Source organism: Staurois parvus, unplaced genomic scaffold (assembly GCF_062004578.1).
Source record: "Staurois parvus isolate SC_StPar_1 unplaced genomic scaffold, SC_StPar_1.0 ptg001161l, whole genome shotgun sequence".
In the NCBI taxonomy this organism is placed as follows: domain Eukaryota; kingdom Metazoa; phylum Chordata; class Amphibia; order Anura; family Ranidae; genus Staurois; species Staurois parvus.
The window spans coordinates 300580-313435 of record NW_028318957.1 but is presented as its reverse complement, the minus strand read 5'-3'; the positions used below and the strand labels follow the sequence as shown (position 1 = coordinate 313435).

The window sequence follows — 12856 nt, the reverse complement described above, 5'->3', positions numbered from 1 at the left end:
AAATTGAAAATACAATAAGTTATACTAATTTAAGTAGAATTGTATGGATACCTCCACAATATAGAGGATTAGCACATAGCACAAGTTTGTTCACACCAGGGCCAGACTGACAACTCATGGGGCCCCCGGGCAATAGGGAATCATGGGGCCCCTGTGTCCTTGCCAAACTCAAAAAAGCCTATGAAAAAAGGTACCAGGGGCATCTCATGGGGCCCCCTACTGACCCCGGGCCCTCGGGCAGTGCCCAAGTTTCCAAATGGTCAGTCCGCCCCTGGTTCACACTTAATGTTTTAAGAGTTTGGGATGTTTTACACAAACAGATGGGATAGGAATTTAATTCACTGTTAATGCCTTTAGGATCCACAGTTTTTTCCTCCAGGTAAAGAAAGTATCACTGGGAAGTGGATAAAGAAGGAAGATGTACAATTAAGAGACATAATGGTGGGAGAGGAAATGGGTTCACTTAAGGAATTGAAAAATAAGAGGGAAATATTTATGAGAATGGATGTGTAGCGTTATTTTCAATAGAAACACTTTATAGGGAAGTTGCCAAGGCCATTGAGAACAAGAGAGGATTGGAACCCTTTTGAGCACTTGTTAGATACAGGGGGTGATGGGAAACATGGGATTTCTAAAATATATACGATCCTCACTGAAATAGATACGGATATAAGGCCATCATTTATAGAGAAATGGGAAAGGGACTTAGGAGTAACAATAGATGTGGAAAAGCAGAAGAAATGTATAGTCTAATTCATGAGAATGTAAATATGAAGGAGGTGGAAATGAATTATAAATGTTTGGCAAGATGGTACATTACACCGAGTGTAGCACAAAGATTAAGCGGAGACAATTTACCCTTATGTTGGGATAGATGTGGGGGTAGAGATACAATATATCACATATGGTGGGAGTGTCCTAAAATCCAAGAGTATTGGGTTAAAATAGTATGTTTGATTCAGAAAATTACGGAGGTTAATATCTCAAAAGACCCAGAGATTTGCCTTTTTCATGATACCAAGCTTTCAGTTAAAAAATATATTTAAAAAAACTGGTTTATTGTATTATTTGAATGCAGTGAAAGGATTGATACCCAAATTTTGGAAGGAACAGGAGGCACCAAAAATAAAAGATTGGGTAGATAGGGTGGATCAGATATATAGATTGGAGGAACTTTACCATATGAATGAAGATAAGATGGAGTTTCCATATAAAATGGAAAAAATGGGAGGAATTTAAAAAAATCAAACTCAATTCTAGAGATCATGGTTGATTAATATAGGAATAAATATGGCTTTATTTCTGGATTAGGATCTCCAGAAAAAGCAAAGCAGAGATAAGGTAGGGTTGAAGGGGGGGGTATGTGGTTTATTGGTAGGGGGGCTTTGGGTGAGGGGAAAAGATATACAATATTAATGTTATTGTTTTGATATGGTGTTAGGTAAATGTGAGCTTATGTTTTGTTTATACAAACCATTTAAAATAGATAATCTGAAAACTTAATAATAAAATATGTAAATTATAAAAAAAATCCAATATAATAATAATAATTTCTCTGGAGAAATTTCAGAACATTTTATTATTCATAGTTAATATTTACCCCAGACTCTTGATGTTGTGTAGAACCGGTACAAGCTTTCTCAATCCTTCACTCTGAATATTACATGAACGTAGATTTACTTCTATCTCTCTGCAGGATTGAAGGATAAAGGACAGCACAGAGAAGTCGAGAGGGCTGAGGGGGACATTGTACAAGTCAATGTTGTTTGATCCAATACATTGTGACACCAGAGCCTTATTCCTGCTCTCATGGAGATAGTAGAATACATTAAGAAGATCTCTGTTGCCTCTTATAGATGCGTCAGGTCTTTGTTCTAGTAGTTTCTTCTGGATCCAGGTGATGACGTGTCTGGCAGCCTGAGCAGACAATTCTCCCACATGAGACTTTAACATGGATCTAGTAGAAGAGTCTGAGAAACCGCAGAGGAAACGGAGGAATATTTTAGCACGGCCATCTTTGTAAGATTCAGCCTCATCAAGTGTTTCCTGTAATCTGTCAGCATTATAGTCAATAAAATGGACTAAAGCAGCAAAGAACTCCTGAAGAGTGAGATGTAAGAAGGTGTAATCCACATCAGGAGGCTGACCAGATTCCATCAGGAAAGATGAAAAGAGATGTTTATCATTTCTCACACTGAATGACTCCAGATGACGCTCATCAAACACAATCATGTGATTCATGACTCCATGTTCTGCCATCCGCCCCATAGATGTCAGCAGTTCCCGGGCAGTGTGAACACCATCTGTATTCTGGCTGTGATTGGCCAGAATGTTGGAGACAAAAGTCACAAAGAGTTGTGTCACTGTTTTGGGCAATGATGTCATCAGCTGATCAGTGATTGTTGGTTGGGCTCTGAAGCACATTAATAACACTGTACAGATGATCCAGCAGTATGCTGGGATATAACAGAAAGTGTACAGCGTGTCATTCTCCTGCACATAATGAAAAGCCTTCTCTGACCATTCCTCATTTCCAAAGAAATTATTGAAGAAGGTCCGTCTGTCTCTATGGAGAAATCCCATGATCTCTGCTATTCTCTGGAAAGCACCGGTATCAACCGATGCCAGTCTGGTTGGGCGGCTGGTCATCAGTACAGAGCAACCCTTAAGAACACTCTGCCTCACCAAACTGATCACAATCTCACCAAAATGTGTTCTCCGTTTTTGATTGGACAGTTTACTTGATCTGAAATCCACTTGATGAATACTTTCATCCAAGCCATCAAATATAAACAGAAGTCTCTCTGGATCTTGTAAAATATTTCCAATCTGACTCTCCAGATGTGGATATTGTTGAAGAATCATTTCCTCAAAGCTGAGCTCTCCCAGTCTATTAAGGTCCCGGAATCTGAAGAGGAAAACAAAGGCAAATCTCTGGTAGTGTTTTCCGGTCACCCAGTCATAGACAAACTTCTGCATCAGTGTGGTCTTCCCTATTCCTGGCACTCCGCTCACCATTACTGCATGTGGTACACATTGTGACTGGAGGTTCCGTTGGAACAGCCTGTTGGGAGAAATATGTTCCAGTCCAGTCTGTGTTTCCTTCAAGCATTCCTCATGTTTTACCCCGGTCTGTATTATCTCATTCTGGGGACGCTGCCGGAACTGATCAGTGGAGACTAAAATCAGCTTCACATAACGCTCATTGATGAGGAATGTTTGTGGTTCCAGGGTAGTTCTTGGGGGTCTATGCTCCACTAGAGTCTCAGTCTTCTCCATCAGATGTTGTTTGTGCTTTTTCTGAATATCTAGAAGGTGGTGAAATTTTCTTTTAATCAGATAAAATCAGAAGTTGAAATATAAAATTAATTTTAAAGTGTTATAAACCCAGGACTCTGCATTCACTATATCTGCACTCCCTGGACCCCGCATTCACTATATCTGGTCTCCCCGGACCCTGCATTCACAATATCCGCTCTCCCTGGACACTGCATTCACTATATCCACTCTCCCTGGACACTGCATTCACTATATCCACTCTCCCTGGACACTGCATTCACTATATCCGCTTTCCCCCGGACCCCGCATTCACTATATCCGCTCTCCCCAGACCCCGCATTCACTATATCCGCTCTCCCCAGACCCCGCATTTACTATATCTGGTCTCCCACAGTACACAGAACATGGAAATGCAATTATTTTAGTAAATATAAACTGCTAAATACCTTTTTCTCATCAGCAGTTAGAGCAGTCTTTTGACTTCAGCAGAGCACTGGTTAAAGCTTGTAGGAGGAGTTTTTTTTCTGCTCTAGGAGGATGTGAAACCCCTGACCCTCTGTCTGGACAGTGCTGATTGGGACTGTGCTGATCACATGCACCCTCCCAAGAAAAAAAAAACCTCTAGTAATACACATCAAACTGAGCATGTACAGGTGACTACGGATTCAAAGGAATAACAGGCGCATGGAATAGGCAGTCCACATAGTCTTTTAGTTGGGTATGAGATCCAAAAACGGACAGGAGGGTGGACAGTCTAAAATACAAGGAGAGAAACACAGTGCCTCTAAGTGTAGACTGTTTAGCAGTTTAATAATTAAAACCATACTTTCCAGTGACCTTCCAGGCTTTACTATCAGGCGCTCCTCCATCTCTCCAGCGCTTTCTTCTGTCCGGCCGGCATTCTCTCTCACTGTGGTTCCAGTGTCTGGCATAGAGGCGCTGTGCACACTTAACCCTTATGAGCCCGTTTGTCGTTTCCAATATATGAGTTGTTAAACTTGCTGTTTTAATCATTAAACTGCTGAACAGTCTACACTTAGAGGCGCTGTGGCATATAGGTGGAGGTCACGATTCCCTTTCAGCTTCACTGCCAGCTGCCTGCCAAACTACGGGATGAAAGCCAAAGTCTGCATTCCAGGCTCAAATTACCTTGATTGTTGAGGATCAAAAGGATCCCATCCAATGTTCTAGCTATCATCCAATGCCATTAATTTGATTTGAAGAATTTTGCCAATATGATAGCAAATAGGACACCTACATACCACACCTAACCCATACAGAACACATCGGGCTGGATTTAATAAAGACTGAATAGAAATACTTTTCCCCAAACATTATTAAATGTGGAAAAGCTATGATGATTTATATCATCCAGTCATGTGCAAACAAAAATGCTATTTTATTTTCCTTGCACATGATTAGATATTCATTAGATACTGAAGTGTAGCATCCTAGTTTAGCTAGGGGAAGCTAGAATCCCAGTTGTCAGTCAGGAAAGCTGAGTAGCAGCCTGGGTGTAATAGCCAAAACGTTAAATTGTGGACAGGAGCTGAGAGGCTCTGCAGGCCTGCCCCTCTTTTATTTCCCCCTGCTCGATGGCTCTGGAGCAAGGCCCTAGAGGCAGTGGGTGGATCTGAGGGGTTGCAGTTCCTAGCCAATCCCCAACAAGAGGTTGGTAAGGGGACAGGGCACCCTTAAAAGTGTTGGAGCCTGCTCAATTGGAGGAGGGAGAGTTTGGGTGGAAGATGTGAGGCTGAAGGTGGGAGGCTGTGAGGAGGCCCAAAAGGATGGAGTCTACCTGCAGGCCTTGAGCTGGAAAGGAAGAAAGCACAGAGTCCCACTGGCCCTGTCACGGTCTGGATCAGGTTCAGAGACCAGTTGCTACAGCAGTGTAAGGCTTACCTGAAACCAGCAAGGTTGGTACACCAGCAGATCACCCTGGGAATGACGCAGGCTCACCTGAGGTGCGGGGTCTAAGTATTAACCAGTTTTGCCCAGAGCTCCTAATGGTGGAGATGGATTTGGCTGCGTGCTAATACCAGGTCGCAGATCTCAGGATCACCCCACCAGGGAATGAGCAAGCTGGAAACCAAAAGCGGATAAAACAGATTAGGGATCAAACAGAAGCGGAGTCAGTCACAAGCCAAGGGTCGGTCACAAATGGTAGTAGATAGGATGAGGAAGAATGGTAGTCAGTAGCAAGCCAAAGGTTGGTAACAAAGATGTAGACGGCAACAGGAACAGTAAGGGGGATATTGGCTGGGAAGGCACAATAATCTGGCAAGGATGAAGTGCGTGGACATGGCTTTTATAGGAAGTTCATGGGAGGAGCAAGGAGTTCAAGGTTCAAGACAAAACAGGGCCAAGGCAGGATCAACCAAAGAGTTGTTAAGGGAGCTGTCCAGCATTCCAGGTGGCTCAGTGAGAAGAAACATTGCCTCTCACCGCAGAAGGCCCAGATTCGATCCCAGGCTCTAACAGACCCCCAGATTGAGGACCACCTGTATAGCAGGGAAGGAGTGGCCCAGCTGATAGGCCCGGTAGCAGCCACCAACCCACCAGTGGTACAGGAAAGGATCTGAGCGAGTACACCTATGCCCTCTGGGTGGGGAAGGGGAAGGAGCACTCTGGTGGGAAACCAGATTCACCACCTAATTGTGACTGTTCATCTCCTAAATTGACAGGCACCGGATCCCCTGTTCAGGAATACCTCCAGATTGCTGGATGAAGGAAGAGGAGCTCATCTAGGGTCTGGGGTGGTATATTAGGAGATGCTGGCTAGCTCTTCATTATACACTGTGCTATGTGTAAAAGCTTGTAAATGGTTCCAGGAGGTTGTCCTCAGTTCATCAGTTCCCTTGGGCATTCTGTACACCCCTAACCCTATTCCAGTTCAAATCACTAAAAAGAAAAAAAAAACACCACCACAAAGCTCAAGGACTGATTTCTGACTCTGGATGCAAGCTTGTGTGAAGATGGCTGGCTGTGCAGGACTACGAAGGGACCCAAAATCTTTGCAACTCCTAAGGGGTAGTGCTACAGAAGCTTTACCATACTACATTTACTAAGGAAAACAAGGGAAAGTGCACATTCTATTTTGCCTTCAGTAAATCAACCCCATTGGATTTATCCCATTGATAGAAGCAAAAAATAGCACTATCATGACTAAGATATAAAATGTGAACCAGCTGCGTCACGTGACCCTGTGGCGTGATGCGTAGGGGAGGAGTTTTGGTGATGTCACGGTGCTCGCGGTCACCTGACCTGCCCCAGAGAGAGATCACGAAGGGAAAAACTGGTTATAGCCAGATGTCAGCTACATTTATGCGTGTAATATTGGGTGCGATGGAGCACCTGAATCATGCGAGTTGCTTATTTATATTTTAATAAAATGGAAGTTTTTAAACGATAAAGCATTATTGGTCTGCCTATGTACTTCCTATATGTATGCTGAGTGAAGAAGGAGCTGAATCAACAATGAAGGAGAATCTTGGTAGAGGTCATACCATCACTATACGTCCACCTAGAGGACGCAAGCCTTCTTTGACCAAACATAGTTGTGAGGTCAAAAATTCCAGGTCAGAGCACAACTGGTGTCACTGGTGGTGGAGGTGCACTATACAGTTATGTTCAAAATAATAGCAGTGTGTTGAAAAAAGTGAATAAAGCTCAAAGTCCTTCTAATAGCTTTTATTTCCATATACACAAATGCATTGGGAACACGACACATTCTATGTTCTATTCTATCACTTAATGAATATTTAGTTGTTTAAGCACTGTTTCTGAGAACTGTTCTACATCTGTGTTGCATGGAGTCAACCAACTTCTGGCCCCTGTGAACAGGTATTCCAGCCCAGGATGATTGGACTACATTCCAGAGTTCTTCTCTATTTCTTGGTTTTGCCTCAGAAACTGCATTTTTGATGTCACCCCACAGGTTTTCTATTGGATTAAGACCCGGGGCTTGGGCGGGCCACTCCATAACGTCAATCTTGTTGGTCTGGAACCAAGATGTTGCACGTTTACTGGTGTGTTTGGGGTCGTTGTCTTGTTGGAACACCCATTTCAAGGGCATTTCCTCTTCAGCATAAGGCAGCATGACCTCTTCAAGTATTCTGATGTATTCAAACTGATCCATTATTATTATTATACAGTATTTATAAAGCGTCAATAGTTCGCTCAGCGCTGTACATTACAAAGGGGGAATGAACATCCGACAGTACAGTAACAATACAATGCGATACACGAGGGGTTCGAGGGCCCTGCTCTTTCCAGCTTACAATCTAGGAGGGAGAGGATAGTGGCACAGGAGGAAATAGCTGTGGGGGATGAAGTGGTAGGAAGAGTGGAGGAGGTCGGTCAAGTTAGCAGGGGGTAGGGTAGGCTTCCCTGAAGAGATGGGTTTTCAGGGTGCGCCTAAAGGAGAGGAGAGTAGGTGATAATCTGATGGGTTGGGGCAGGGAGTTCCAGAGGATGGGTGACACCCTGGAGAAGTCCTGGAGGCGGGCATGGGAGGAGGAGACCAGGGAACTAGAGAGAAGGAGGTCTTGTGAGGAGCGGAGTGTGCGTGCTGGGCGGTACTTGGATATTAGGTCAGTGATGTAGTTCGGGGCAGTATGGTGGACGGCTTTGTACGTCAATGTTAGGATTTTGAATTTGATACATTGCGCAATCGGAAGCCAGTGGAGGGATTGGCAGAGGGGGGTGGTGGAAACGGAGCGGTTGGAAAGGTGAATGAGTCTGGCGGCCGTATTCAGGATCAACTGAAGCGGGGATAGCCAGCGGCGAGGCAGGCCAGTGAGGAGGGAGTTGCAGTAGTCGAGTCGTGATACGATGAGGGAGTGGATGAGCGGTTTAGTGGTTTCTGGGGTTAGGAATGCGCGTATTTTGGCGATGTTGCGGAGGTGGAGTCTGCACGAGTTTGTTAAAGATTGGACTTGGGGCTGGAAGGATAGGTTGGAGTCCAGAATGACACCAAGTACTCTGGCCTGCAGGGCGGGTTTTATATTGGCGTTGTTGGATGTGATGGAGATGTCAATGGGGGGTGGGGTCCGGGCTGGGGGGAAGACAAGAAACTCGGTTTTGGAGAGGTTCAGTTTAAGGAAGTGGAGCGACATCCAATCTGATATGTCGCTCAGTAGGTGTGTGATTCGGGCAGAGACTGAGGGGGTGAGGTGGGGGGTTGAGAGATAGATTTGTGTGTCGTCGGCATAGAGGTGGTAGTTGAAGCCGTGAGAGTGTATGAGTTGGCCAAGGGAGGAGGTGTAGATGGAGAAGAGAAGGGGCCCAAGGACAGAGCCTTGAGGGACCCCAACAGAGAGGGGGAGTGAGGGGGAGGTGGTAGCATTATAGGTAACGCTGAAAGAGCGTTGTGACAGGTAGGATGAGAGCCAGGAGAGAGCAGAATCTCTGAGGCCAAGGGAGTGTAGTTTTTTGAGGAGGAGGGGGTGGTTGACTGTCCATGATCCCTGGTATGCGATAAATAGGCCCAACACCGTAGTATGAGAAACATCCCCATATCATGATGCTTGCACCACCATGCTTCACTGTCTTCACAGTGTACTGTGGCTTGAATTCAGTGATTGGGGGTCGTCTGACAAACTGTCTCCGGCCACTAGACCCAAAAAGAACAATCTTACTTTCATCAGTCCACAAAATGTTGCGCCATTTCTCTTTAGGCCAGTCAATGTGCTCTTTGGCAAATTGTAACCTCTTCAGCACACATCTTTTTTTCAACAGTGGGACTTTGCGGGGGCTTCTTGCAGATAGCTTGGCTTCACATAGGCGTCTTCTAATTGTAACAGTCCTCACAGGGAACGTCACACCTTCTTTCATCTTCCTGGAGCTGATTGTTGGCTGAGTCCACCCCATTTTGGCTATTCTTCTATCCATTCAAATGGTAGTTTTTCGCTTTCTTCCACGTCTTTCAGGTTTTGGTTGCCATTTGAAAGCATTTTCGATCATTTTAGCTGAGCATCCTATCATTTTCTGCACTTCTTTATATGTTTTCGCCTCTCCAATCAACTTTTTACTCAAGGTACACTGTTCTTCTAAACAATGTCTGGAATGACCCATTTTCCTCAGAATTTCAGAGAGAAATGCACTGTAACCAGCATGTACAACATTTGCTCCCTTCCTTCCTTAAATAAGGGCAATAATTGCCACCTGTTTTTCAAAGAATGAATGACCTCACTAATAGAACTCCACACTGCTATTATTTTGAACATGTCCCTTTCAATTAGTGATTCAATGACACAGAATCAGCAGCATGCATGTCATGACTGTTGGGTCTGTTGGATTTCTATTACTCTACTACACCTGCTAGTAAATTATTTGCCATGTAGAAATATAATTTCTACCAAAAACAGTGATTGATCCGGTTAGTGATGTCTGACTGCTATTATTTTGAACATAACTGTATATGAAAAAAGAAAATTTTTGATGGAAAAAGTTTTTTCTATAGTTGGAAGGACTATGAATTAGCGAAGGACTGTATTAGTTCATTAGATTTGGGCATATTGTTTGTAGTATTTATTCAATATTATGTCACTATTTGAATAGTGTGGCACGGTTATCGTATGATTTTAGCATTATCAGGACTATTACAATAATTGATAATGCAATTAAATGGAAACGTCCCCCTTTGCCTACTTTCCTGATGATGCAGAAAATAACCCTGACTGGGGATTCTTCTGTGCAACATTACAAAAGATTGGCACGCCACCACCCCTGCTTCACAACATGATGACCCTTTATGACTCCCTAACTGCAGAAATTCATGTCAATTAATTATTCTTTGAACTGGTAGCAATTCATGTTTTGCACCAGGGTTGTCCACTTTCACTCTACGTTTATACAGGCAGTCCCCAAGCTACAAACATCCGACTTACATACTGTAACGGAACCGACCCAGACTGCGCTTTAGTACTTCCATTAGAATACCACTTCCCCGTCCGAACATCGACAGACACCACGGCCGACCATACAAGACTAGACGACACCATTCTTGAAGCAATTTATTTGAACACAGATACACGATATATACACTCGGGACAACCCCCCCCCCTCCCTGCATAATGACCCAGGGCGGGGCAATCTACATTTACTAACAAGAGACAAACCAACAGACAGTTCCATCAGGAGGGAGGGCTGCTGGAGACACCCCCCCCCACCAAGCTAATACACTTAAACACATACATCCCATAATAGTTTGCTCCCAAACAATAGAACAATGGGATGCAGCCACATAACATCAAAACAATCAACAACCGCCCACCCCAATTTTAGGACAGATCACCCTGTACCCCTAACAGGCACAGGGTGATTTACACATAAGAGGGATATTGAGAGCTGGATTCCATGGGCCCCCCACCCAAAGTGACTCCTGTCACACATACAACTCGTACTTAAGAACAGAGGCAGCGTGACGTCACGCTGGTCCCAGAAAAAGCCAGACAGCCATCTTGCTGCTCACCGCATGCTGCCACCAACTGTCTGGTGGATCTGTCAGCAATTCCACATCACTGCATGGCCAGTTAACCCTTCCCTATGCTATCCAACACTTAAAAAAAAATTGGGGTCTGGATTTACCCTTAAAAATGTACCTGTTCCAACTTACATGCAAATTCACCTTAAAGTGATACTAAAGTCTTGTTTTTTTGTTTTTTTTTTAAATAAACATGTCATACATACCTGCTCTGTGCAATAGTCTTGCACAGAGCAGCCCGGATCCTCCTCTTCTCTGGTGCTCCTTGCCCCTCCCTCCTGTCGGGTGCCCCCACAGCAAGCAGTTTGATATTGGGGCACCCAAGCAGGCGCGCTCCTGAAACACGGCTCTGCGTGTCTATTCACACACAGAGCCGCTGCTCGGCCCCACCCCTTCCCTCTCCTGATAGGCTCACAGACTGAGTGACAGCAGCAGGAGCCATTGCTCAGCCAATCAGTCGTGAGAGTTCCCAAAGAACTGCGGCTCTTGTGGACATCGCTGGATGAAGAGGGAGCTCAGGTAAGTGTTGGGGGGGGGGGGGTTCGGGGGTCCTGATACACACAGAAGGTTTTTTACCTTCATGCATTGAAAGTATGAAGGTAAAAATACTTGAGCCTTTAGAGCCACTTTAAAAACCTAGCTTGTTCGTAACCTGGAGACTAGCCAATAGAACATGTGGCTAGAGCTTTTTAAATGAACCTGACCATCTAGGGCATACCAACAGTCCAACAACATTATAAAATGGGTCTGTACACGGACCTTCTCCTGTGTATTTTGAATCCTACCTGGACTTTCCTTCCATTCTTCAGGAATTTACCGGTTTTGGATCATTTAGTTGTTTTGAGGTTAATACTCTTAAATTGTTCGGCACAGGAGGAGGAGCCTAACTATGGCGGTAGGAGAGAGGACGATGTGAGCACTCTCCGCAAGACACTCACCCTCCTTCCCCAGATGCTCCCCTAATAACGCTGCGAAGGGGCCCAAACAAAACTCACGAGCAAGAGGGGGTTCCCGAAGAGAATCTGATGAGAATGGAGCTGCAGGAGTCCACGAGTGCGGGACGGCTGAAACCTCCCACCCGAGGTTGCTGGGAGTGCAGGAGACGCCGGGTAGCCACGTGATCTCCCGAAAGGGAGCTCTGGGAGACAGAAGCCGGCTGGCTTCCTGTGTCAGGGGGAGACGCCGGCTCTGTCACTGACAGGACAAGTGATCCCGGCTCAGTGTCCCGGCTCGGTGAGAGGAGAAGGAGAGAGAACTGGCTGGGACTCAGTGGAGCCGGTGAGATGCCAGTCTGAGGGAAAGGAGAGCCTGGCTGCCAGATACCTGTGAGAGAGGTAGACGGAGGAGGAAGGAGACCTGGAGAGATTCCCCCCCCCCCCTCCTTCAACTGAGGGGAAGAGGAACAGAGTTAAAACAGAGGACAGAGAACTCAAAAGACAACCTCCCTGGAAAAGCGGCTGGAGAGAGGGTGAGTGAGAGTGGCTGGACTGTGTATTAAAATCTGTTATAAGGACAGTATATTGAAGCAGCAGGAGAAGTATACATAGAAAAAAAAAACAAAAAAACAAAAAGGGAATACCAAGTAGAGTGAAGAAACTAGAACCTCTCTAAAGGACCCATTACAGCATATACCCTAAAGTTTTAAAGAAGAGGGATTGGAAAACATGAAGAGTAAAAATAGTAAAGGGAGTGGGCCCAAACATTCTCAATCTGGAACAATTAGAAAATTTACGTCTCAAGGTAATGTGACCCCAGAAAGAACTCAGGGAATAGGTGAAAAAAGTATAATGGAAAACAGTATGGATAAGAGTGCCAGATCTCCGGTGGAATTGGATAATGATAGTCAACAAATAACAGGAGGAACAGAGTTAAGAGAAAATGAAGGAGAACTACAAATCCCAAATAAAAAAGAGATGGCAGAAATGTTTGGAAGTTTGGAAAAATCAATCAAACAGGAGATGGGAATTATTAGGAAAGACTTGGGACATCTTTTGTCTAGAGTAGAAGAAACAGAAGAAAAAAATTAAAAAACATGCGCAAGCCATTCCTGAACTGAGAAATCAGATAATGGAGATTAGGCAAGAACAGAAA

At 44.6% G+C, this 12856-nt stretch overlaps 1 protein-coding gene across 1 annotated transcript in view; it reads right to left on the bottom strand.

Annotated features, from left to right (window-relative positions):
• Positions 1–1560: 1560 nt before the first annotated feature.
• Positions 1561–12856, bottom strand: part of LOC149439079 (NACHT, LRR and PYD domains-containing protein 3-like) — a 31764-nt gene continuing 20468 nt past the window's right edge. Inside the window, exon 5 of the mRNA XM_089659486.1 lies at positions 1561–3308. Coding sequence (XP_089515612.1) covers positions 1597–3308 — 1712 coding nt within the window. The 3' untranslated portion in view covers positions 1561–1596. The remainder of the gene's footprint in view (positions 3309–12856) is intronic.